At 46.0% G+C, this 27,066-nt stretch overlaps 1 protein-coding gene and 1 pseudogene across 3 annotated transcripts in view; one reads left to right on the top strand and one right to left on the bottom strand.

Annotated features, from left to right (window-relative positions):
* Rnf157 (ring finger protein 157) overlaps positions 1 to 27,066 on the bottom strand; it is a 92,532-nt gene that overhangs the window by 25,425 nt on the left and 40,041 nt on the right. For all 3 annotated transcript variants that reach the window (XM_045158441.1, XM_045158442.1, XM_045158440.1), the window contains exons 3-5: positions 4,322 to 4,410; positions 1,115 to 1,261; positions 606 to 723 (exon numbers count right to left, since the gene is read on the bottom strand). In XM_045158441.1, the coding sequence (XP_045014376.1) occupies positions 606 to 723; positions 1,115 to 1,261; positions 4,322 to 4,410 (354 nt within the window). The remainder of the gene's footprint in view (positions 1 to 605; positions 724 to 1,114; positions 1,262 to 4,321; positions 4,411 to 27,066) is intronic.
* On the top strand, positions 11,674 to 12,461 carry LOC101596601 (annotated as a pseudogene).

Here is a 27,066-nt window from a genome sequence, read left to right as displayed (position 1 = left end):
ATCCTGGTTATCTAGAAACGACTGAGGCCAGAGCTGGATAGATGGCTGGCTCAGTGGTTACAGGTGCTTGCAAAGTCTGAAGGCCTGGGTTTGATTCCCCAGTACACAGGTAAAGGCAGATACACAAAGTAGTGCCTGTGTTTGGAGTTTGTTTGCAGTGCCACTAGGTCCTGGTGCCACTTCTAGATAAATTAAAATATATGTAAAGAGTTCGAGGGCTGGAGAGATGGCTTAGCGGTTAAGCGCTTGCCTGTGAAGCCTAAGGACCCTGGTTTGAGGCTCGATTCCCCAGGTCCCACGTTAGCCAGATGCACAAGGGGGCGCCCGCGTCTGGAGTTCGTTTGCAGTGGCTGGAGGCCCTGGCGCGCCCATTCTCTCTCTCTCTTTCTCTTTCTCTTTCTCTGTCTGTCACTCTCAAATAAATAAATAAATACTAATAAAAAATTAAAAAAAAAAGAGTTCGAGGGTTTCATGATATTCTGTCTCCAAGAAAAGGAGAGGAGGGAGAGAAGGAGGGAGAGAGGGAGACAGAAAGGGCCTCGGGGCTGGGGAGGGCCTGAGCTCTCCTGTGGCTATTTGGGGAACCTTCAGCAGAGTCAGCTCACCTCCTCTTCTGCCCACTGCGAGGGGTCCACAGTGTGGGAGGGCAGGCAGAACTGCTGGCACACCCCCCGCTTGTAGCGCACAGTCTCGGACTGCAGGCTGCTGTCTTTTGGAATGTAGCTTAGGATAAAGCGGGAAACAGAGCTAAAGTTAGAATCCAGTCTAGACAGGCTGACAGTCCCCCCACCCCCCCACCCCCCGTCTCATGCCTGTTCTCGATTCCCACCGGAAAGAAAGACCTCTTTTCTAATCCAGTTCTTGTGTTCTAACCTGGTTATATCATTAGGCTTATCTGTTCAACCCAGAGAAAGGAGCCAAATGGGCGCTTAGCAGCACCTTGAAGGCCGGTGTACGAAGACAGGGAGGTGGAGCGGTGAAGGAGTAGGGCTTTGTTAAAGAAAAGCTAAATTTGGGGATCAGATCCCACTTGGTTGTAGAAAAGGAATGTTTGCCTCCCTAGGTGGGTGCATAAGACAGGGAAGAAAGTGGCTCAGTTGCCCAGCTGTCTTACCTGGCAATGCCATTCTGGAATTCTTCAGTGGCCTGATAGTAGATGGTGATGGCCACACGGGCGTCCGTGTCAAAGGTGAACTCGACGTTGTAGTGGACTTTAGCTATGCCCGCCTCCTCTCCAGGGCTCTTCACTTCCTCGGCACATCTAGGAAACCACAAAAGACTCAGCCATGGGGAGCGCGGCTGACTAAGGGAGCTACTTCCTCCTCAGGCTAAGACTTTTTTTTTTTTTTTTGAGGTAGGGTCTCACTGTAGTCCAGGCTGATCTGGAATTCACTATGTAGTCTCAGGGTGGCCTCGAACTCTTGGCAATCCTCCTACTTCTGCCTCCCGAGTGCTGGAATTAAAGGCGTGCCCCACCATGCCTTGCCAAGACTTCCTTTTTAAGAAACCACTTGGGCTGGGGAGATGGCTCAGTCAGTGAAGTGCATGCCATGCAAACGTGGCAACCTGAGTTCAGATGCCCAGCACCCATGCAGGTGTGGCAGCAGGGCCATGGAGTCCTGGGCTCAGGAGGTGGACACTGGTGGATCCCTGGAACATGCTGGCCAGTTTAACTAGCTAAGTCCATGAGCTCCAGGGCCGGTGAGAGACCTTGTCTCAATGAAACAAGGTGGAGAGCAATTGAGGAGGGCATGATGTTGGCCCCTTACCTCCACATGCACATATGTATGTGCACACACATATGTGTACCCATGAACAAATACTACATACACATATACATGTTAAGAAAAAAACCCAATATAGGGCTGGAGAGATGGCTCAGTGGTTAAAGGCACTTGTCTGAAAAGCTTGATGGCCAGGGTTCAATTCCCCAGTACCCATGTAAAGCCAGATGTAGAAAGTGGCACATGTATCTGGAGTTCCTTTGCAGTGGCAAGAGGTCCTGGCATACCCATTCTCTGTTTTTTTTTTTTCTTCTCTCTCTCTCTCCTTTAGTCAATAAATACATTTTTTTTTTTTTTTTGAGGTAGGGTCTCACTCTAGCTCAGGCTGACCTGGAATTCACTATGGACTCTCAGGGTAGCCTCAAACTCACAGAGATCCTCTTACCTCTGCCTCCCAAGTGCTGGGATTAAAGGCGTGTGCCACCACGCCTGGCACAATAAATACAATTAAAAAAAATACAAATAAAAAATACAAATAAAAAAAAAAACAATACTGGGCTGGGGAAATGGCTTAGTGGTTAAGACGCTGCCTGCTAATGATTTGATACCCCAGGACGCATGTAAGCCAGATGCCACAAAGGGGCACATGCATCTGGAGTTCGTGGCTGGTGGCCCTGGTGTGCCCATTCTCTCTTTCTCTCTATGTGCTTCTTCCTCTCTCTCAAATAAATAAATACAAATATTAAAAATATCCCAATATATTATGGGCCTCTTTGTATAACCATTAACATATATACATATATACATACATATATATAATATATCTCCATCGTGAACAGTCATAGGGTCATTGGTGCCCACTGGTATTAGGCACTGAGGTTACCTACCATGTTTTAGTCTTTGGTGAATGAACAGCCTGTGGGAGTGCCTGTGCCAGACTTCTATCTTACTTGAGGTTATTAACCACAAGGCTTAGTTTCCATAAGCTTGTGAAAACCCAGTAGGCCTTCTTCCTTCCCTTTCCTCCTCTTTAGTGCTGTCTCTTTTGGATAAACATGTTGGCAGTTAGCCACATTTCTAAATAAGCCCAGTCACTATGTCTTGACTTTTCAGTCTTAGGCACCATCTATGAATTCCCCACTGTAGACACGAGGCCTTGTCTCCTCACTCTGCCGTCCTCCAAGTATGGAAGCATCAGGACTATGAGCACAGCCTTTAGGGTGCGCGCTGCTGTGATCACAGACACACCATTCCTGGTTCAGTCCCAGCCACCTACGGTTGGCTTGCTTCTCCTGCCTTATTCTTAGCCCCAGGGCTGACTGTGGCCTTTTCAGTTGCTTGGTTTTCCATGTACTCATCTCAGATTCCAACCCAAACTCTGTTGCCTGTCTGAGCCCCATGAGACATTCACGAGCAAACAATAGTCCATCCAGCTCGTCCTGGTCAGCCTTCTGTGTTTGAAGGGTCTTGTGTTGCTGAGAGTGGCTTTGAACTCTCAGTCCTCCTGCTTCTACCTTCTAAGTGCTGGGCCCCACAGGCATGTACCACCACATTCAGCTTAAAATAAGGATGTTCTACTTCTAATTTAAACATCTCATCATTATATAAATTTGTTAGGGTTATCTGCAAATTTTCCCTTTCCCCACGATTATTTTTCCTTTTATCTTTCTTTGAAATTTTATTTATTTGATAGAAAGGGAGAGAGCAAGAGAGAGAGAGCGTGAGAGCGGCATGGGCATGCCAGGGTCTGTCTCCTGCCACTATAAATGAACTACAGATGTACACACCCCTTTGTGTGTCTGGATTTAGGTGAGTACTGGGGAATCAAACTCCAGCAGTTAGGTTTTGCAAGCAAGTATCTTTAACTGCTGAGCCATCTTCCCAGCCCCTCTTTTTTTTTTTTTGAGGTAGGGTCTCATTCTAGCCCAGGCTGACCTAGAAGTCGCTCTAGCCTCAAATTCACAGTGACCCTTCTATTTTTTGCCCCTTGAGTGTTTGGATTAAAGTCCTGCTCCACCATACCTGGCTCTTCTTTTTCAGTGTGCGTGTGTGTATGTGTGTGTGTGCATGCACGCGTGCCTGTATTAGTGCACCAGGAGGTCAGAGGACAACTCAGCGCTATTCCTTTCCATCTTCTTGTGAAAACAGATCTTTTGCTTTGCTGCTATGTGTGGGCCAGTCTAGCTGGCCCACAAGTTTTCAGATTTTCCTTGCTCGTGTCCCTTTGCTATAGGATGCTGGGATCACAGGCGCACATGCCACTTGGGGTCTGGCTTTACATGAGTGCTGGGGAACTGAAACTGGGTTGGCAGGCTTGCAAACAAGGACCTGTAACTACTGAGCCATGTCTCCAGCTTGCCCTTCTTTCTTCTTCATCTATAAAGCAGGATAATATTCACAACATCTAGGAAGGTGAAAATCATTGTCATACTACTGCTTGAGTTCTGAAAAATCCAGGTGTGGAGAGGCCCAACCTAAGCAGACGTGGCCCAGGCAGCAGGACGCGGGCCTGCAGAGCTGCGATGAGTCTCAGAGGGCGTCTGTTGCCCTGCAAGCAGAAGGCAGCTGGGACCCAGCCTGAGCCCTGGGGAACCTACTTGACAAGTCTCAGCGTGTCCTTTCGGATGTTGACCAGGCTTCTCAGAGTCTTCACTGGTTCTTGAGGAGGTGGGGCAGCATAAGGAAACTGTCAGAAACAAAGGAGGAGAAGGCAGTATGTTTACAAAGGCCACAACTGTCCCCTGCTGGGACAGGGCTATGGCGTATGAAGGACAGCCTGGCAAGGTGAGACCAACTGTGACAGACTGTGTCAGCTTGCTCGAGGGTCACAGCTAGTGGGAGAACCAGGATTCAGTCTTGTGTCAAAGCAGCAAGATATATCTGCCTTTTCCACTATGTGAAGCTTATCCGGGTCAGGGCTGAGAAGCTGGAGAACGAATGTAAAATCTCTACTGAAGTCCTAAATACCAAAGGACACGCTGTGGCAGAATTAATCACAAAAGCATTTTCCATCTGACCTCAGATGACAGGGAGGCAAACTCACAAGCCCTTTCGTTCAGGGAAGCCATGTGGGATCCTAGGAATTTAGGAACTGAAAATAAAAGAGAACCCCTGTACAGAACAGAGGCTTGCAAACAGATGAGATAAACAATCATACCAAGCCAAGCCCGGTAGTTAACATGTGGGGTCAGCAGCAGCTCGGGGCTGCCTTGGTCACTTACTACACAATAACTCCTCCCATCCGGACCTTTGCACTTAAAGAGTTCTGAGATGGAATGAAGAGAGTGTAAATAATGAAACTGGAAGTGACTTAAAGAATGATTTAGGGAGCTAGAGAGATGGCTTGGGAGCTACGGTGCTTGCCTGCAAAGCCTAAGAACCCAAGTTCAATTCCCCTATGCCCAGGTAAAGCCAGATACACGAGGTGGTATACGTATATAGAGTTTGTCTGCAGTAGTTAGAGACCCTGGCCCAGCCATTCATATTTTCTCTCATAAATAAATAAATAAATTTAGAAAGAATGATTTAAAATATTCTCAGCATTCTTTCATTGGGGAGTATGATTTCTAAGTGTACATGGTCACACATCTCTTAACAACGGGGACGTTGTCTGAGAACATGGTCAGGTGTCCCTGCCCACGTGAGGAAAACGCAAGTGTACTTAAGCTAAGACGCTAAGACTATGTGAGGCATGCTCACCTTGCAGGATCCCCATTGTGTAAATTATCTGTTCCTGGTGGAAATGTCATTACATTGAGCACATGATGGCAATTCACTGAAAACCTACTGGTTGTTGTAATGTTACAATACTGTGGGGAACCCTAGTTTGGAGTCACCTGCTGGCATCAGGAAATAGGACACTGTTCTCTGTTTGAACCTTCTCATTGACTGAGGTGGCTACTTTACTAAGGAAACCCAACTTATTATAGTCAATAAACACAATAGTAAAGTAGCTCTGGTTTTTAAGGCTTTCAGTGATAACTGATAACTCATATCCATGAATGACCCTTAAGAAATGCAGCATAGGGCTGGAGGATGGTTTAGCAGTTAAGGTACTTGCCTGCAAAGCCTAGCAACCTGAGTTCAATTCCCCAGTACCCACATAAAGCCAGATACAAAAAGTGGCATATGCATCTGGAGTTCTTTGGTGCACCCATTCTCTTTGTCTCTCTTCTCTCTCTGCTTGCAAATAAATAAATAAAAATATTTTTAGGGCTGGAGAGATGGCTTAGAGGTTAAGATACTTGCCTGCGAAGCCTGAGGACCCATGTTCAACTCCCCCGATCCCACATAAGCCCGATGCACAAGGTTATGCAAGCACATAAGGTGGCTCAAGAATCTGGAATTTGATTGCAGTGGCTGGGGGCCCTAGTGTGCAAATTCTCTCTCATAAAAAAAAAAAATCACAAAGGGGTGAGGGACAGGGTGAGGTAGGAATAGAGGAAGATTTAGGGGTGCTCTGGCCACCTCGCGATGAGCCCTGCTGATAATATTGGTAGAGCGTGAGAGTCTTAATCTCAGGGTCATGGCTTCATGCCCCATGTTGGGTGCCAGTAGAAATTTTTATTATTTTTAATATTTTATTTTTATTTATTTATTTGAGAGAGAGAAAAAATAGGGAGATAGATAGAAAGAGAGAGAGAGAGAGAGAGAGAGAGAGAGAGAGAGAGAATGGGCACAACAGAGCCCCCAGCCACTGCAAATGAACTCTAGATACATGCACCCCTTGTGCATCTGGCTTACTTGGGTCCTGAGGAATTGAACCTGGGTTCTTTGGCTTTGCAAGCAAGTGCCTTAACTGCTAAGACATCTCTCCAGCCTTGCCAGTAGAAACTTTAATTTAAAAATAATCACACACATTTTTTTTAAGTTAACAAAAAGGAAAGAAAAAGAAAATGCAACAGAGAATGGTGGCACATACCTGTAATCCTAGCAGTTGGGAAGTAGAGGCAGGAATATCAAGAGTTCAAGGTCATCCTCATCAAGTTCAAAGCCAGTATGAGCTACACAAGACCCTGCCTCAAAAACAAGGCTGGGCATAGTGGTGCACACCTTTAATCCCAGCATTCAGGAGGCAGAGGTAAGAGGATAACCATGAGTTCCAGGCTACCCTGAGACTACATAGTGAATTCCAGGTCAGCCTAGACTAGAGTTAGACCCTACCTTGAGCCAGCAGGGAGGGTGGTCATGCTCTCTTGCTTGAGTCTCTTACTACACTGGAAGTCTAGTTTAATGCACCTGGAAATGCATAGTCATTTTTTCTCTTCACAGTAGGCAAGTAGGATTTGTCTCCTCAAGTTCTAAATTAGCTCTGCCTCTATTAGCTGCATACCTTAGCAAATCACCTGCATGTGAGCTCAGTTTCCTCAACTGAAAGATTCATTACACAAACCACAGTAATATTCTTCAAACTGCAATTGCAACTCATTCATGGGTCATAAAACCAAATTTTGTGAATCACAACCACATTGTTTAAAAACAAACAGAACTAGGGCTAGGTGTGGTGGCACATACCTTTAATCCCAGCACTCAGGAGGCAGAGGAAGGAGGAATGCTATGAGTTTGAGGATACCCTGAGACTATATAATGAATTCAAGGTCAGCCTGAGCTAGAGTGAGACTCTACCTCAAAAAACCAAAGGAGGGGGGGCAACAGAAGTGGGCTGGTGAGATGGCTTAGCAGTTAACGTGCTTGCCTACAAAAGGTCCTTCAAAGCCTAAGGACCCAGGTTTGACTCCCCAGACCCATGTAAGCCAGATACACGTAGTGGCACATGTGTCTAGAGTTCATTTGCAGTAGCTAGAGGCCCTGGTGTGCCTATTCTCTCTCTCCCTTTCTCTTTCTCTCTCAAAAATAAATAAAAATATTTTTTAATAAGCCTGCATTCTATCTAAATTATATGCATGTAGATTGCTGTGTAGCCTGGGCTAGGCTTGGATGGCAATTCTCTTGGTTTTATCTTCTGTCTAGCTGTGGCTGTAGGCATATGCCTAGTCTGACATTTTTAATTTAATGTAGCCTTTTTTCTTTTCTTTTCTTTTTTAAAGATAGGGTTTCAAGTAGTGTAGGTCCTGATTTTCCTGCCTCAGTCTTACGAGTGCTGGAATTATAAGCTTGTGCCATCATGACTGTGTCGTGACACTAAATGTGTATTCTTGGGGCTAGGAAGCTGGCTCCTTGGATAAAGCAGTTGCTGCACAAGTGTGAGGACCTGAGTTTGGATCCTAGAACTCATGTGAAACCAGATGCTGTAGTACAAGGAGCTGCAATCCCAATGTGCACATAGCAAGAAGGAAGGTGGAGACAGGAGAACCTCTGGGAGACTTGCAGAAGGAGGTGGAGACAGGAGAACCTCTGAGAGACTTGCAGAAGGAGGTGGAGACAGGAGAACCTCTGAGAGACTTACAGAAGGAGGTGGAGACAGGAGAACCTCTGAGAGACTTGCAGAAGGAGGTGGAGACAGGAGAACCTCTGAGAGACTTGCAGAAGGAGGTGGAGACAGGAGAACCTCTGGGAGACTTGCAGAAGGAGGTGGAGACAGGAGAACCTCTGAGAGACTTACAGAAGGAGGTGGAGACAGGAGAACCTCTGGGAGACTTGCAGAAGGAGGTGGAGACAGGAGAACCTCTGAGAGACTTACAGAAGGAGGTGGAGACAGGAGAACCTCTGAGAGACTTGCAGAAGGAGGTGGAGACAGGAGAACCTCTGAGAGACTTACAGAAGGAGGTGGAGACAGGAGAACCTCTGGGAGACTTGCAGAAGGAGGTGGAGACAGGAGAACCTCTGAGAGACTTGCAGAAGGAGGTGGAGACAGGAGAACCTCTGAGAGACTTGCAGAAGGAGGTGGAGACAGGAGAACCTCTGAGAGACTTGCAGAAGGAGGTGGAGACAGGAGAACCTCTGAGAGACTTGCAGAAGGAGGTGGAGACAGGAGAACCTCTGAGAGACTTGCAGAAGGAGGTGGAGACAGGAGAACCTCTGGGAGACTTGCAGAAGGAGGTGGAGACAGGAGAACCTCTGAGAGACTTGCAGAAGGTGATGGAGACAGGAGAACCTCTGGGAGACTTGCAGAAGGAGGTGGAAACAGGAGAACCTCTGAGACTTGCATAAGGAAGTGGAGACAGGAGAACCTCTGGGAGACTTGCAAAAGGAGGTGGAGACAGGAGAACCTCTGAGAAATTTGCAGAAGGAAGTGGAGACAAGAGAACCTCTGAGAGACTTGCAGAAGGAGGTGGAGACAGGAGAACCTCTGAGAGACTTGTGGAAGGAGGTGGAGACAGGAGAACCTTTGAGAGACTTGTGGAAGGAGGTGGAGACAGTAGAACCTGTGGGAGACTTGCAGATGGAGGTGGAGACAGTAGAACCTCTGAGATTTGCAGAAGGAAGTGGAGACAGGAGAACCTCTGAGAGATTTGCAGAAGGAAATGGAGACAAGAGAACCTCTGGGAGACTTGCAGAAGGAGGAGGAGACAGAAGAACCTCTGAGAGACTTGTGGAAGGAGGTGGAGACAGGAGAACTTCCTGGAAGCTTGCAGGTCAGCTAGCCTGGCAAAGACACTGGTGACAGTGGTAAACAAGAGGTCTTGTCTCAAACAAAGTGGAAGCTGAAGACCCACACCTGAAGTACTCTGAACTCCACACATGTGCAATGACACATACATACCTGAACTCACAAACGTGAGCACAAACACATCCACCAAAAAAAAAGTATATCATTTTAAAATGGTAACTGCTCCAGACGTGGTGGCACATGCCTTTAATACCAGCACTTGGGAGGCAGAGGTAGGAGGACTGCCAAGAGTTTGAGGCCACCCTGAGGCTCCATGGTGAATTCCAGGTCGGCCTGGGAAGGGTTTTTCTCTGGATTCTCACTCTCCTGGTGTTCCCTGCAGTGCTTGCCACAAGCTTGAGGAAATTCTACTGTCTCTGCCTCCCATCTTGGAGTCAGAGTGCGGGATTACAGAAGCTCACCACAGCTTCTGGTGGGTTCCGGGCACTGAGCTTGGGTCCTCTGGCTTGAGCAGTTTGTGCTTTCTCTCCCTGGCACAGAATGTGTCCTTCCAGAAGCCTTTGCTCTCTCTGCTGGGGTCTGGTATTGTTTCACAACGTATATGCTATTGTAAAGTCTCCTTTTCACTTAGAAAGGCATGGTAAACATTTCTAACATCTACAATTTTGACATGTCTAGATAACTACATTTTTTATTTAATCAATTCTGTATTATTATTATTATTATTATTATTATTATTTTGAGGTAGGCTCTCTCTAGAGCCCAGCCTATCTGGAACTCACTGTGTAGTTTCAGGGTGGCCTCAAACTCACGGCGATCCTCCTACTTCTGCCTCCCAAGTGCTGGGACTAAAGGTGTGAGCCACCATACCGGGCCTTATTCAATATTTTAAGTGGTTTTATTTTATTTTATTTTATTTTATTTCTGATATAAATGTGAATATTCCTGTCTTGGGCTGGAGAGATGGCTTAGTGGTTAAGGCACTTGCCTGCACAGCCAAAGGACCTTTGTTCGATTCCCCAGGACCCATGTAAGCCAAATGTACAAGGTAGCACATGCATTTGGAGTTCATTTGCAGTGGCTGGAGGCCCTGATGTGCCCATTCTTTCTCTCAAATAAATAAATAATATCCCAGTCCCTACATTCTACATGCTTATTTGATTATTTCCTTGGAATAAAGTCCTAGAAGTGGAATTACTGGATCAAAGAGTAAGCATATTTTCAAGACTTTAAAAAACATTTTGCCAAATTGTTCTGCACAAAGCTGACTCCAAAAGGACTCTCCTGTGAGTGGTGAACAGGAGGCCTTGATACAAGAAATGGAAATTCTAGTCCAGATCCCATCTGTGGCCCATTTCTGCACCCCTACTTCCTAGGCTGTCACACTAAAGGAATTTAAAACAATTTTAAAATAAGCTTAAGCAAAAAGTAATTAGGCAAGAAAATCCAACACAAATTCTAAAGCCAAAATAAATGACTTTGAGATTAATTTTTTTTTTTTCCTGGAGTAGCAGTTAATCATTTCATGTGTGCAGGTGCTCAGGAGTTACCCTCACATTGAGGGAGTCACCTTCACATCTACCTGAGTGAGGAAAAAAGATTTGTTCTTCCTCACTCTTACCTCCCCAAAGAGAAGAGCAAAAGTCCCCCACTCTGAGCCTCCACTTGATGGTCACCCTGTCCATGAAACACCGGTGCCTCAAGAAAGGATCCATGGGGTTGACCGTTAACACGTCCACTCCTACACTTTACCCCACCCTCGAAAGAAAACACTGGAAAGCTGCTGTTGAGCAGAACCTCATTTTGTTGGTGGGCTTCAGCTGCTGGTGTGGTGGCCTTTCCTTTATGCCTTGGAGCAGACATGGGGTACAGGTGTTAGGAGAGGCTGAAAGTGGACAGGGAAGTAGTATCCAAGGCTCCACAACTGCAGAATCAAAGACAGATTCAGGACACGAGAAAGGCAAAGACGGAGGAGGACATGACCATGTGTGGCCGAGGTGGTCTGGAAAGTTCCACGGAGGAGGAGGTGTTTGATTGAAGGGTCGTGGCTTCTTAACCAGGATGTGAAGTATTCCGAGGTTAAAGTGCTACTTAGTAAAAGATCTGAAAACCCAGACATTGATTTGTTCCTTTCCTGGTCACCTTTTTTTGCTTGGCTATAATGTCTCCTTAATAACCTCCCATTACTAAGTTGTATTTAAGACAAAAGAAGTCTCTAACTTTAATTTAAAACCAGAGTTTTTCAGCCTGGGTTAGAATCAGACCCTACCTTGAAAAACAAAAAACACTAGAGTTTTAGTGACAGTACATATGAAATGAACAGAAAGTTTTTTTTCCTGGTTGAGGCTGTGTGAAGTCAGCTTGTGCGTCTCTGAAGACCCAAAAGATGACAACTTCTTTGCATCCCGGAGGCTGTCCCCCGTGGCCGCAGCCATCACCATGCCACGAAATGAAAATACTGAATTACACCGAAAATGCTGTGGATATCATTTGGATTACCATGAGAAAAAGAGAAAGAACGTTGTGAGGCTGGTAAATGTTCAAAGAAGGAAAAATCAACCAATCAATCAATAAATAAAAATAAAAATGATTGGTCTGAAGGCTAAGCTCTACCATAAACACCAGCATGCTGAGAAAATACAATTGAGGGATGCTATCAAAATGTATGAAAAGAGAAGCACCAAACAAAAGAATAATGAAAAGACTCCACAGGGAGCAGTACCTGCCTATCTGCTGGACAGAGAAGGAGAGTCCAGAGCAAAAGCACTTTCTAACATGATTAAGCAAAAATGATTAAGCAAAAATGAAAAGAGAAAGTGGGAAATTGGGAAGTCCCTCTGCCCAAAGATCATGCCCAGGGAAAAACAGAAGTATTGAAAGTTATTAGAATAGGAAAAAGAAAATAGAAGGCATGGACGAGGATAGTTACTGAAGTCTGCTTTGTTGGTGATGGTTTTATATGAAAGGTTCGCTAGGCCAATGGGCTTTCATTTCAAGGAGACCCATGTAACACGTCCTGAGCTGCAAGCTACCTTTTGCCTGCCAAAACCTGGTGTGGAAAAGAATCCCTTGTCACCACTATATACAACTTCAGGTGTAATTACCAAGGGTACAGTTATTGTAGTGACTATGAGTGAGTTGGGCCTGGTGACAATTGGGGGAAATATGCCCAGGTTTCCAACAATCCTGACAATGATGGGTGCATACTTGCAGTCTTTCTGGTTTGACAGTGTCTCACATACCCAGCTCCTGACCGTTATCGAAGACTACAGGGCAATCAGGAAAACCACCATGACTATGATGTTTCTGAATACCACCAAGCAGCCTTTGTACCTACAGTCATGGAGAAGTGTTGAAGGAATTGTTTTTAAAAAAAAAATGGCCCAATTTTGCAAACTGGCCCTTCCTTATTTGGAGGACTAACGGCTTACATATTAATAAAAATGAGGGCTGGAGAGATGGCTTCGTGGTTAAGCGCTTGCCTGTGAAGCCTAAGGACCCCGGTTCGAGGCTCGATTCCCCAGGACCCACGTTAGCCAGATGCACAAGTGGGTGCACGCATCTGGAGTTCGTCTGCAGTGGCTGGAGGCCCTGGAGCGCCCATTCTCTCTCTCTATATATATATCTGCCTCTTTCTCTCTGTGTCACTCTCAAATAAATAAAAATAATAAAACAAAAAAATTAAAAAAAAATAAAAGCGAGTGATGGAGGGCTAAAGAGATGGCTTAGCAGTGAAGGTGCTTGCCTGCAAAGCCAAAGGACCCAGGTTTGATTCCCCAGGACCCACATAAACCAGATGCATAAGGGGGCGCACACATCTGGAGTTTGTTTGCAGCAGTTGGAGTCTCTAGCATGCCTATATTATCTCTCTCTCTACCTGCCTATTTCTCTCTCTCTCTCTCTCTCTCTTTCTCTCTCAAGTAAATAAAAATAAAAGACTTTTTAAATGAGTGACTGGAAAGCAATAAATAAATAAAAGAAATGAACAGAAAATAATGTCTTCTTGGAACTGAAGATGAGGTCTGCGTCCATTTCTGAAGTGATTGTCCTCAGCTTACATCTGGGTCTTGTCTTCCCTTCCTCCTTCCCTCCCTGTCTCCCTCATTCCTTCCTTCTTTCTTTTTTCAGTGCTGGGATGGAACCCAGAGCCTCCATTCTACCAATGAGCTATGCCCCAGCCCGTCATCTTTCTGTAGAATCCTGAAGTACCATTTCCTCAGTCCTTGGTCCACAGTTAGGAAGTGAATGGTTCCAAGATTACATAGTCTTTTGTTTCTTGTGTTTTTCGAGGTAGGGTCTCGCTCTAACCTGGAATTCACTCTGCAGTCTCAGGGCTGCCTCCCAAGTGCTGGGATTAAAGGTGTGCACCACCACGCCTGGTCTTCTTGGAGGCAAGCACTTTGACCCCTCTGGACCAGAAGACATAACCTTCTCTGTCCCGCGTACAAGTAGACCCAGTGCACAGAAGAGGAGGTGGCGGAAGCTCCTGTTGTCTTGTCTCAAAAGTTCCTCAGAGCTGCCAGAATGCCTTACTACGCCCCAGATCTCATTCTGAAGCAAATAAACTTTTTTCTTTTTCCCTTTGGTCTTTTTTGAGGCAGGTTTTCACTGGGGGTGTGTTCCACCACACCTGGCTAGCAAACAAACACTTAATGAACTGAGATAAAGGGTTCATAAATGCAGCTTCAAGAATTCATTTCAGGGGCTGGAGAGATGGCTCAGCTGTTAAGGTGCTTGCCTGCAAAGCCTAATGACCTAGGTTCGATTTTCCAGTACTCATGTAAATCCATATGCACAGTGGTGCATGTGGCTGGAGTTCATTTGCAGTGGCTGGAGGCCCATCCTCCCCCCCACCATACCCCCGTGTCTCTCTTCTCTCTCTCTGCTTGCAAATAAGTAAAAATAAAATTAGAATATGTGGTTTTCTATGAAATGATTAAAAAAAGAAGGCTTCTATTTCACAAGCTAGGGATGCAACTCAATGACAGAGCACTTTCCAGGCATGCTTGAGGCTCTAGGTTTAATCCTCAGTACTGGGAGTGTATGGGCAAACTGTAACTATTCTATTTCACTTTTCATAACAAAATAGGCTTCTTATCTAGGTTAATGGACAAAGGAGGAAATCGGGAGCCAAACCATGTAGGTGGGCATCTTTATGGTAGAGAAGTGAGGCTTAGGTGCCTTCAATGTTTATTTAACCAGGAAACTTTGGGAAAAATAAAAACCTTGTAATGAGTTCAAGTTTGGAAAGCCTGCACACAACACAAATAAGAAAGGATGAAGGGACTATGGAGGTGGCTCAGTGGTTAAAACCTCTTCCTTGAGGACTGGAGAAATGGCTTAGTGGTTAAGGCGCCTGCCTGCGAAGCTAAAGGACCCAGGTTCGATTCTCCAGGACCCACGTAAGCCTGATGCACAAGGGGGGGGGGCACATGCATCTGGAGTTCATTTGCAGTGGCTAGAGGCCCTGGCATGCCCATTCTCTGTCTGCCTCTCTTCTCTCTCTCTCGGCTTGCAAATAAATAAGTCTTTAAAAAGGGGGTGGGCAGAAGAGAAGGCTTAGCGGTTAAGGCATTTGCCTGCAAAGCCAAAGGACTCAAGTTTGATTCCCCAGGACCCACGAGTTAGCCAGATGTACAAGGGGCACACACATCTGGAGTTTATCTGCAGTGGCTGGAAGCCCTGGCATGCCCATTCTCTCCCTCTCTCTCTGTCAAATAAATAAACAAATAAAAATAAAATGCTTCCTTGAGAAGCCTGACAGCCCTGGTTCAATTCCTCAGCCATTCACATAAAGTCACACACAAAATAGTGGTGCATGTGTCTGGCATTTTTCTTTTCTTTTCTTCTTTTTTTTTTTGCAGGGGCAAGAGGCTCTGGCATGAGTATGCACATGTGTGCATGCACACACACACACACACACACACACGCGTATGCAAATGGATAATTTTCTTTTTTGCTTTTTAAAAATTTTATTATTTATTTAGAGGCAGTGAGAGGCGGAGAGAGAGAGACAGAGAGAGAGTGAGAATGGGCACGCCAGGGCCTGTAGCCATTGCAAACGAACTCCAGATGCATGTGCCCCCTTGTGCATCTGGCTTATGTGGGACCTAGAGAATCAAACCGGGGTCCTTAGGCTTTGCAGGAATGCGCCTTACCTGCTAAGCCATCTCTCCAGCCCGTTTTGCTTTTTTGAGGTAGGGTCTCACTCTAGTTCAGGCTGACCTAGAATTTACTATGTAGTCTCAGGGTGGTCATGAACTCACAGTGATCTTCCTACCTCTGCCTCCTGAGTGCTGGGATTAAAGGCGTGCGCCACCACACCTGGCAGAGAAAAGATAGAGCAACAGAGAGAATGGTACTTCAGGGCCTCTAGCCACTCCAAATGAACTCTAGTCACATGTGCCACTCTGTGCATCTGGCTTTATGTGGGTACTGGGGATTTGAACCTGGGTTATTAGGTTTTATGGGCAAGCACCTCTACCACTAAACCATCTCTCCAGCCAATAAATAACAAAATTTTTAAAAAGAGTGAGTGTAGCCAGGTGTGGTGATGCACACCTTTAGTCCCAGCACTCAGGAGGCAGAGGTGGAGGATTGCTCTGAGTTCAAGGCCACTCTGAGATTACATAGTGAGTTCCAGGTCAGCCTGGGCTACAGTGAGACCCTATCTTGAAAAACAAAAGAAAAAACAAAACAAAAAAGAAAAGACTGGTAGCGGTGTAAGGAAACATTTAAATGAAAACCTTTTATGTGTCCTGCATCATACTGGGTTTTTTAGATATATTTTCCTCCACCCTGTTTTACTTTATTTTTCTTTCTTTCTTTCTTTCTTTTTTTTTTTTTTTTTTTTTTTTTGGTTTTTCGAGGTAGGGTCTCACTCTGGTCCAGGCTGTTTTACTTTATTTTTTAAAAATTGTGGGGGTTATGGGCTGGAGAGATGACAGCAGTTATTAAGTACTTGCCTGTGAAGCCTAAGGACCTCGGTTTGAGGCTTGATTCCCCAGGACCCAAGTAAGCCAGATGCGCAAAGTGACGCATGCATTTAGAGTTCATTTGCAGTGGCTGGAGGCCCTGGTGCACCTGTTCTCTGTCTCATTCTCTGTCTCTCTTTCAAATAACTAAAAATAAACAAAAAAAAAAAAATTTTAAGCCGGGCGTGGTGGCGCACGCCTTTAATCCCAGCACTCGGGAGGCAGAGGTAGGAGGATTGCCGTGAGTTCAAGGCCACCCTGAGACTACAGAGTTAATTCCAGGTCAGCCTGGACCAGAGTGAGACCCTACCTCGAAAAGGAAAAAAAAAAAAAAGTTTTTTTAATTGTGGGGGTTAAAGAGGTGGTTCAGCAGTTAAGGCGCTTGCCTGCAAAGCCTAAAGACCTGAGTTCAATTCCCCAAATTTCTTATTTTCTATTCTGAAGATGAACAGACATGTCTCCTCTCCCACCAGCTGGTGAGGTCTTGGAGGATGACTGGCAGAGAAGGGGAATTCAAGATCTGGTGACTGACGGAATGAATGAGAATGTCAGCGTTGACACTCCCATTTGTCTGACAAAGAAACTGAGATGTGATGGAGAATGGAATTTCAAAGGGGAAAGTGTGTGTGGGGGAGGGAGGGAATTACCATGGGATATTTTTTTATAATCATGGAAAATGCTAATAAAAATTAAAAAAAGAAAGAAAGAAACTGAGATGAGCCAGGCGTGGTGGTGCACGCCTTTAATCCCAGCACTCGGGAGACAGAGGTAGGAGGATCACCATGAGTTCGAGGCGACCCTGAGACTACCAAGTGAATTCCAGGTCAGCCTGGGCCAGAGTGAGACCCTACCTTGAGAAAAAAACAAACAAACAAACAAACAAAAAAACAACTGAGATGAGGCTGGGGATGCCGCTCAGTGGTGGAGTGCTGTCCTAGCATGCACAAGGCCTTGTACCGCGCAGAAGAAAGGAAGAGGGGGAGGGAGACTGACATTTAAGACGCTTGTCAGTGTCTGAGGTTTCAGGGCTAATGCGTAGCAGAACCATGATCTGAATCCAGATATGGCTGGGAGCAGAAGCCATGCTCTGTCCACTGTGATTTTTCGGGGACAGCAGGGCACATCTGCGGTGTGTTCTGAGGTAGGAATGTCCTGAGAAGTGAGGAACGTGCAGGACAGGCGCTGCACACAGTACCAAGCCTGTTCCGATCCTGGAAGCTTGAGCACAGGCCCGCACCCTTGTGCTTGGGCAGCAGCACAGAAGGGCCTAGGGTCTCACTCCCTTCACATCTTTTAAAACATTCTTTTGCTTTTTTTTTCCCTCTTTTCTTTCTTTTTTTCTTTTTTCTTCTTTTTTCCCCCTTTTGTTTTCTTCTGACTGGCTTGCTTGTGTCTGCATTGAAATAAACCCCATTGTTTTGATTTTGTGCATGTGTGTGTGTTTTCATGACTGAAATCCCAAATACCTCAAGTCCACAACAGAAGCATAGTTTGGACTCAGCCGGAATCATGTGGGGTCCCCAGGGGTCTGCCAATCAAGGCACAGTGTTTAAGTGCCAAGCAAGCTTCTCCTTGCCCTCTCACGCTGGTGCTCCTACCTCCTTGTAGTGCCACCTGGTGGCCGCAGATGGAGCTGCCAGTTCAGCCGCTCGTCCAGCAGGACATGCCTTGTGCACATACTCCTGTGCGCATGTGTGCTTTTGTATAGATGGGAACACAACTATATGGTCTGGGTCTCTTTTTGCCACGCTGATTTCAAGTCTGAGTTTGTGTGCAGCAACTGCAGGCCCCGGTGTGCCTTTCTTCCTATCTGCCTCTTCCCCCACTTTCTTTTTCAAATAAATAAAAAAAATTTTTTTTTTAAAGGTAACAAAATAGGATTTAAAAATACTATATGGCTGGGTCTGGTGGCGCACGCCTTTAATCCCAGCATTCAGGAGGCAGCGGTAGGAGGATCGCTGAGTTTGAGGCCACCCTAAGACTCCATAGTGAATTCCAGGTCAGCCTGGGCTAGAGTGAGACCCTTCCTCGAAAAACCAAAAAAAAATAAATAAACAAAATAAAATAAAATACTATATACTTGGGCTGAAGAGATTGCTTAGTGGTTAAGGTGCTGGCCTACAAAGCCAAAGGACCCAGGTTCAATTCACCAGTACCCAAATAAAGATAGATGCACAAAGTGGCACATGCAGAGTTTGTTTGCAGCAGCAAGAGGCCCTGATGCATCCATTCTCTCTTTCTCCTTGCAAATAAACAAATAAAAATATATTTAAACTTTTTATATGAGCAGGTGTGGTGATGCATGCCCTTAATCCCAGTACTCAGGAGGCAGAGGCAGGAGGATAGCTGTGAGTTCAAAGCCAGCCTGAGACCACATAGTGAATTCCAGGTCAGCATGGGCTAGAGTGAGACCCTACCTCGAAAAAAAGAAAAACAAAGAAATGGTGAAGACTGTAAGCCAGTTAGATATAGCTGGTAGGGCCAATGACTTTGGCTAACCTGTATGTTGGAGACGTAACCATCAGAAGAAAATCATTCATCAGTAACCCAAATGAGATTTTATTTTCTTTATCTTTTTTTTTGTTATTTTTATTTATTTATTTGAAAGCGACAGACAAAGAGGCAGAGAGAGAGAGAGAGAGAGAGAGAGAGAGAATGGGCATGCCAGGGCCTCCAGCCACTGCAAACGAACTCCAGACGCGTGTGCCCCCTTGTGCATCTGGCTAAGTTGGGTCCTGGGGAATCGAGCCTCGAACCGGGGTCCTTAGGCTTCACAGGCAAGCGCTTAACTGCTAAGCCATCTCTCCAGCCCTTATTTTCTTTATCTAATCCTGAACTATGGAAGCCCTATTTAATGAGACCAAATGGCATAAAATAAAAAATCAGAGTGCGTGTCTGCTAGTACTAATTTCTAAGTTATCACCATAGAGACCTGTGAGAACCGGAGGGGAAGACTCTTTGTGGCTAACTTAGTAAGGCAGCACGGGCTGCACTTCACCCTCCTACGCCTCCACGCATCTCGAAAGCTCTGGTTCTTCTATCATTCCCTCAATGGCAGTGGGTAGCCAAGGTTACACAAACCAGCTAGATTACTCACTTTGGTGTTTCTATACCGATCTAATGGCTAGAAGAACTGCACGTCCTAGATAGTGAAAGTCAGAGACAAAAGACAAGCCCGGCACAATCCGTCAAGTTCAGAGTACAGCGCCAAGAATGACAAGGCCCTGGCTCTCAGCTCTGAGTTTCTCCCCCTTTCATGCCCTCCTTCCTAAGCTCTCTGCATCTCTCTGCGCCTGGCACTTCTCCAACTCCACTCCTTTTGTCTTTTCTTTTCTTCCTTGAGAAAGGGTTTCATGTATCCTTAAGTTGGCCTTGAACTCTATGAAGCCAAGAATAACTTGAAACTTTTTTTAGGGGGGAGGTGGTTTCAAGATAGGGTCTCACTCAAGCCCAGGCTGACCTGGAAGTCACTATGTATCTCAGGGTAGCCTTGAACTCATGGCGATCCTCCTACCTCTGCCTCCCGAGTGCTAGGTGTGTGCCACCAGGCCCGGACTCTGAACTTTATAAAAAATCATTTGTACTTTATTTTATTTGCAAGCAGAGAGAGGCAAAGAGAAGAGAGACAGAGAGAATGGGCCCAGTAGGGCCTCCAACTGCTGCAAAGCAACTTCAGACATATGCACTACCTTGTGCATCTGGCTTTACATGGTTACTGGGGAATCAAACCCTGGTTGTTATGCTTTGCAGGTAAGCACCTTAACCTCTGAGCCATCTCTCCAGCCCTGAACTTAAAAGGCAAGCACTTTTAACCGCTAAGCCATCTCTCCAGGCCTGAGTTTGAACTTCTGATCCTCCTGCCTCCACCTCCTCAGTGATGGGATCACAGGTACGCACATGGTCTGAGGTGGCGTCGGGCTGGAGCCCCAGGCTTTGTGCACGCTAGGTGACACGGACAAATACTGCGGACCGAGCTGCGCGCCCAGCCCTGCCCCGGCCCCCTGAGCCACATCCTTCACCACCTCCAAGTCTCCTTGGCAGAGAATCCTTCTCTGTGGCTCTGCTGCTTTGGACTGGTTCCTTGCACTAAGGATCACTAAGATCCTGAGCTTCAGCTGGGCATGGTGGCCCATGCCCATAAACTTAGCATTTGGGAGGCTGAAGCAGGAGGATTATGAGTTGGAGACCCTGTCACAAACAAACAAGCTAGTTCTCCGAACAGTTCATGCTATTATCTCCCACGTCAGGAGTCAGTAGTCGGCCTCTGCGCAATTCGCACAGATTCTTTTTTTTTTTTTTTTAATTTTTATTTATTTATTTGAGAGCGACAGACACAGTGAGAAAGACAGATAGAGGGAGAGAGAGAGAATGGGCGCGCCAGGGCTTCCAGCCTCTGCAAACAAACTCCAGACACGTGCGCCCCATTGTGCATCTGGCTAACGTGGGATCTGGGGAACCGAGCCTCGAACCGGGGTCCTTAGGCTTCACAGGCAAGCGCTTAACTGCTAAGCCATCTCTCCAGCCCTTGCACAGATTCTTTTTGTGAGGCAGTGTCTGTGAGGGAAGAGCCACTCCACAATGAAGCAGGAAGTCAGAAGTCCAACCAGAGGGTTTGGAGACGGGCTCTAACAAATGCATATGGAGAGTAACCCTGTACCATTTGGGTCAAGTGACCAAGGTTTTTTGGGGGGGAGGGTGGGAGGGTTTCGAGGTAAGGTCTCACTTTGGCCCAGGCTGACCTGGAATTCACTATGTAGTCTCAGGGTGGCCTCAAACTTATGGTGATCCTCCTACCTCTGCCTCCCGAGTGCTGGGATTAAAGGCGTGTGCCACCACACTCAGCTCCCACACTTTTTACAACCACCAACTCCAGCTAAACCCCTTCTTCCCAGCTAGTCCCCTTCCTACTTTCATGTCTTTTTTTTTAAACCCACTGAGTTTAGTTCGGGCTATCTGCATGAACCTGGGTAGTGGTTAGGTTCTGGAGCATGGGCAGCTAGCCAGCAGCTAAACTACTGAACACCACCATCCCCCACCCCAGCAACCATGAACTGCTAACAGCTCCTTTGGGAGGGCGGGTCTCATGAGACCCTTCTCCATCTATGTTGATATGTTAATGGGCTCAATTTTGTGCATGAACCACAGCTGCTGTGAGTTCATGGGTGTAAGCACCATACCATGTCCAGAAAAGAGCATTCCACAGCACTCCCCATTCTCCATCTCTTAACATTCTGCCTGCTCTTCCTCAAGTTCCCTGAGCCCTCAAGGGAGAAACACAGATGTCCTACTTAGGGCTGAGCACACAACGGTCACTTATTCTTGGCACTTTGGCCAGATAGGCATCTCTGCATTTACCTCTGCCCACAGCAGAAAGAATATAAACATTTTAGAAGGCAGCTTCACAATCCAGCCATTTAGCACAACTGTGGTATGTTCCTCCCCACCTTGGGCCTATGATCTCCCCAGCCATGGACTTTTGCCCAGGTCTATATTACCAGATATGACTTCTCTCGTGTGGAGCAGGCCTCAAATCAATCAGAAAGTGGTTGGCTACTCTCCTAACAGTCATGCCACTATTGTACCACGGGTCACACCTTGCCCTGCACCTCTTAAGCACTGAATTACAGGCATGCAGCACCATGCCCAGACATACCAATTACTTTAATTGTTTGTATGTTTGTTTGTTTGTGAGAGAGAATGGGCACATCAGGGCCTCTAGCCACTGCCAACGAACTCCAGATGCATGTGCCACCTTGTGCATCATGGCTTACATGAGTACTGTGAGAACCAAACCTGCACCCTCACAGGCAAGCACCTTAATCGCTAAGCCATCTCTCCAGCTCAAGAGTTTTTAATACAATGAACCAGTTAAATATCAGAGATGCAAAGATGCCAGAGGAACTCAGGAAGCAGCTAGTACTCCTAGGTCGGAAGGGAAGGAGGAGCATGGTTAAGGTCCTCAGATCCTAGTGGCCAAGAAGAGGGCCCTTGTTACGCTGGGACTAAGTTGTGAGGGGAAGCCTTGGCCAGCGCTGGGTGTAGAGGGGTGCACAGAAGCTCCTTCCTACACCTGCAGATGGCAACAAACTGCTGCCCAGGTATCTGAACAGTGGTCATGGGCACAAGACGCCGGAAGGAAAAGAAGCAGCGGGCTCTCTCCTCCTCCTCCTCTCCTTCTGGCCTCCTACTGCCCACATGCCCCAACAGAGAGCAGCCAGCCCTGCTCTGGAGACAGAATGTACAGGCTGGTATGGGACTGGGAGACAATGGCTTAACTGCTGCAGAGGTAAAATAACTGCAAACTAAATATATGCCCTGGCGTTTCTTATCACTTCTACTAAGTGCCTAGCTGCGTGCTCTTCCTCTTTTAAAACATTTGGCCCTAGGGGTTAACAGAGAGCATGAACCACTGCAGCTCCCAGTGTTCACGTTTTAGAAAGAGGCCAGCTGCGTGGCTGACCCACAGCACAGGAGACCCATGAACCCTTGTGAACATGGTGCTGTGAGTGTCAAGCATGCAGACCATGGCCATGGTGCTCTGTCCACAGCCCGGCCAGGCCAAATGAAGGCTATGTGGTTTGTCAATTCAGAGAAACCCAAACGACTAGCAAGAAACGGTGCTGGAGCAGTCAGCACAGGGGGCTTTGGGCGACACCGCTTACAGCAGTCTGCCTGAAACTGGCAAGATAAACCTGGCGTTTTGGAAGGTGTTTAAGGTACACCAGGCAAGGTGGTGCATGCCTGCAATCCCAGCACTTGGGAGGTGGAGGCAACTTAAGTATAGGTCATCCTTAGCCAGTAGTTACTTTAAGGCCAGACTGGACTACATGGGATCCTAACTCAAGACACCAGCAAACCCTATCTCCTCTCTGAGAGAGGCTGGGGAAGGAATGAAGCACCAGCAGCAGATCCGGGACTCACTGACCCTGTGGTGAGGGTGGCTGGCTTGACCATGTGCACTGAGAAACCTGCAGAGCCAGAGCAGAGGCGCATGAGAGAGGCCGAGCATCTGCCGAGGAGTGGAAACGCTCCTCAGTCAGCTAGTGTGAAGCAGATTATTCCAACACGCTTGTCTTACATCAGGGCTGGACAAAGATATGGTTTTTTAAAAATGTTTTTCTTTATTGGGGCTGGAGAGATGATTTAGTGGCTTAATGTACTTGCTTATAAAGCCTAATGGTCTGGATTCAATTACCCAGTACCCATATTAAGCCAGATGCACAAAGCGGAACATTGCATCTGGAGTTCATTTGCAGTGGCAGGAGGCCTTGGCACACTCATACTCTGTCTCTTTCTCTTTCAGATAAATAAATAAAAGTATTTGCCGGGTGTGGTGGCACACACCTTTAATCCCAGCACTTGGGAGGCAGAGGTAGGAGGATTGCCATGAATTCGAGGCCACCCTGAGACTACATAGTTAATTCCAAGTCAGCCTGGGCCAGAGTGAGACCCTACCTCGAAAAAAAAAAAAAAAGTATTTAAGCCACGCATGGTGGCACATGCCTTTAATCCTAGGAGGCAACAGTTTGAAAATCACTGGCAGTTCAAGGTCAGCCTGGGACTTTCAGTGTGTGGTCCAGATCAGCCCTAGCTACAGTGAGAATCTACTTCGAAAAAACAAAAAGCAATACAGTATTTTTATTTATTTACTCACAAACGTGTGGGGAAAGAGAGAGAAGAGTATAGGCATGCCAGGTTCTCTTGCTACTACAAATGAATTCCAGATGCATAAGCCACCTTGCGCATCCGACTCTGCATGGGTACTGGGAGGGTGAACCTGGCTGGCGGGCTTTGCATGCAAATTCCTCTAACTACCATCTCCTAGCTGAACCATCTCCCCAGCCCTGGAAGAAAGAATTTAAGCAATCTTTTTTTTTGTTTTGTTTTGTTTTGTTTTTCGAGGTAGGGTCTCACTCTAGCTCAAGCTGACCTGGAATTCATTACGTAGTCTCAGAGTGGCCTCGAACTCATGGCAATCCTTCTACCTCTGCCTCCCAAGAGCTGGGATTAAAGGCGTGCGCCACCATGCCTGACCTTAGCAATCACTTTTTTTTTTTTTTTTTTTTTTTTTTTGGTTTTTCAAGGTAGGGTCTCACTTTAGCTCAGGCTGACCTGGAATTCACTATGGAGTCTTAGGGTGGCCTCGAACTCATGGCGATCCTCCTATCTCTGCCTCTCAAATGCTAGGATTAAAGGCGTGAGCCACCACGCCCGGCAGCAATGACTTTTAACAATATCAATATAATGGCAAAGAAACTACATTCAACGCTACCACAGGAAGAAAGCCTCCCCCACCCTTAGCTTCCTACTGATTGCAGAGAAACACATGTGTCTTTATTTATAGTGTTTTATTTATAGTGTTTTATGTTTACACTAGGCTCTAGGCTTATTAGATTATTTTTGATAAAAAGGGGCTATAAAAATTCTAGAATTCAGGATAACATTGTTATTATAAGCCTTACACGATGCTGAAACTTGCTGGTATCCATCCCTGGATCTGGGTTACAATATTTAGTGATTTTCCACTGGAACTATCTGGGAGTAGAGGAAGTGTATGTTGTCAGGATAGGTGACGAACAGTGGAATCTTCTACACTCACTGCATTTGTTGCTGCTATTTTTAATACAGTGAAACAACTGCTTTATAGCAAAGTTGAGGCAGTTTAACAGGGTCCCCAAAAGTAAAAGCCAGAATTTTTTTTAAAAGATTTTATTTATTTATTTATTTATTAGAAACAGAGAGAGGGAGGGAGGGAGGGGGGAGAGAATGGGCTCACCACTGCAAATGAACTCCAGATGCATGCGCCCCCTTGTGCACCTGGCTAACGTGGTACCTGGAGAATGGAACCGGGGTCCTTAGGCTTCTCAGGCATGTGCCTTAACCGCTAAGCCATCTCTCCAGCCCCAGAAGTTTTTGTTTGCTTGTTTTGGGGTTTTGTTTTTCAAGGTAGGGTCTTGTTCTAGCCCAGGCTGGCCTGCAATTCACTCTGTATTCCGGCCAAAAAATTTAAAAAAATATATTTTATTTGAGAGAGACAGAAAGAAAGAAAGAAAGGAAGGAAGGAAGGAAGGAAAGAAGGAAGGAAGGAGGAAGGAAAGAAAGAAAGAGTCAGGGGGAGAGAGAGAGGGAGGGAGAGAGAAAGAGAGACAGAGAGAGAGGAAAATGGATACACCAGGGTCTCTAGCCACTGCAAACAAACTCTAGATGCATATGCCATCTGTGCATCTGGCTTTATGTGGGTACTAGGGAGTTAAACCTGGATCCTTTGGCTTTGCAGGCAAGCACCTTAACCATCTCTTCAGCTCAACCAGGAATGTTTTGGGGAATAAATGTAGGGAATAATCTAGGTAAATTCACTTTGATAGATGTCAGGAATGTCTAAAACAGCTGGAGTGGTGGCACACGCCTTTAATCTCAGGAGGCAGAGGTGGGAGAATCTCGCCATGAGTTCAAGATCACCCTGAAACTACATAGGGCTAGAGCGAGACCCTACCTCGAAAAACTGAAAAGAAATGTCTAAAAGGTCTGGCCTTTCCTTATCTCTTTCTGCCTAAAGGAATTATCTCCCAAGATTTCTTTTTCTTTATTTTCTTCATTATTTTATTTTATTGTTGTTTCAAGGTAGTATCTCACTCTAGCTCAGACTGGCCTGGAATTACTATGTAGTCTCAGGATAGCCTAGAGTGAGACCCTGCCTCAAAAAACCAAATAAATAAATAAAATAAAATTCACCCTCTATGGTCTGTGGATTTCATTCTTTGAGTTCATAAGACAAGAAGCTGGCGGCCACTGGCTGAGTGGGAGTTCTGTGTGGCTGTAACAGTGGCGCACCGTAAATCCCGGGTTAAGTCCAACCAAGAACAAAGAAAGGCTCCGTTGCTCTCAAGGACTTCCCAAGTTCCCTTATCAGTTGTAAGTAAAAAATATGGGTAAAGCATATCTTCCATTCTACAATCACACCAACTGTTACCACACAGCTCATTTATGAGTACGGTGCTCTGATGATAAAGCATATGAGTGATTAATTTCTGTAATATTCAGAGCTCCTATTTTATTTGATTACAGCTTGGTGACCCTGTGTTAGAGAATGAAATAAATATACCACTTAGGAATGTTTAGGTACATGTCACCTGCTAAGCTATTTGGCCCAGAAGAATTAGCTTGTACAGACTTTGGTAGAGACATTTTATTAAAATTTAAGGCACTTATGGGCTGGAGAGATGGTTTAGCGGTTAAGCGCTTGCCTGTGAAGCCTAAGGACCCCAGTTCGAGGCTCGATTCCCTAGGCCCCACATTGGCCAGATGCACAAGGGAGTGCAAGTGTCTGAAGTTTGTTTGCAGTGGCTGGAAGCCCTGGCACGCCCATTCTCTCTATCTGCCTCTTTCTCTGTCACTGTCAACTAAATAAATAAGAAAATGAACAAAAAAAATTTTTTTAATTTAAGGCAATTTTGCAACACTTTAAAATGGAAAATTTGGCTGGGTGTGGTGGTGCACACTGGTAATCTCAGGATTTAGGAATAGGAAGAGCTTAAGGGCACTTTTTTCTACGAGACCCTGTCCCACAAAATGGAAAAAAAAAGAATAAAAAAAGAGGCAGCCAGGTGTGGTGGCACACATCTTTAATCCCAGCACTCAGGAGGCAACAGTAGGAGGATCACCATGAGTCCAAGGCCACCCTGAGAGTACATAGTGAATTCCAGGTCAGCCTGAGCTACAGTGAGACTCTTCCTCAGAAAACCAAAAAAAAAAAAAAAAAAAAAAAAAGAAAAAGAAAAAAGAAAAAAACGAGGCTAGGGACATGGCTGAGTGGGTAAGAACACGTGTTGCACAAATGAGCACCTGAGTTCACTTTCCA

This window comes from Jaculus jaculus, chromosome 9 (genome assembly GCF_020740685.1).
Source record: "Jaculus jaculus isolate mJacJac1 chromosome 9, mJacJac1.mat.Y.cur, whole genome shotgun sequence".
Taxonomy (NCBI): Eukaryota; Metazoa; Chordata; class Mammalia; order Rodentia; family Dipodidae; genus Jaculus; species Jaculus jaculus.
The sequence above is the reverse complement of the archived record's forward strand: the minus strand, read 5'-3'. Positions and strand labels throughout refer to the sequence as shown.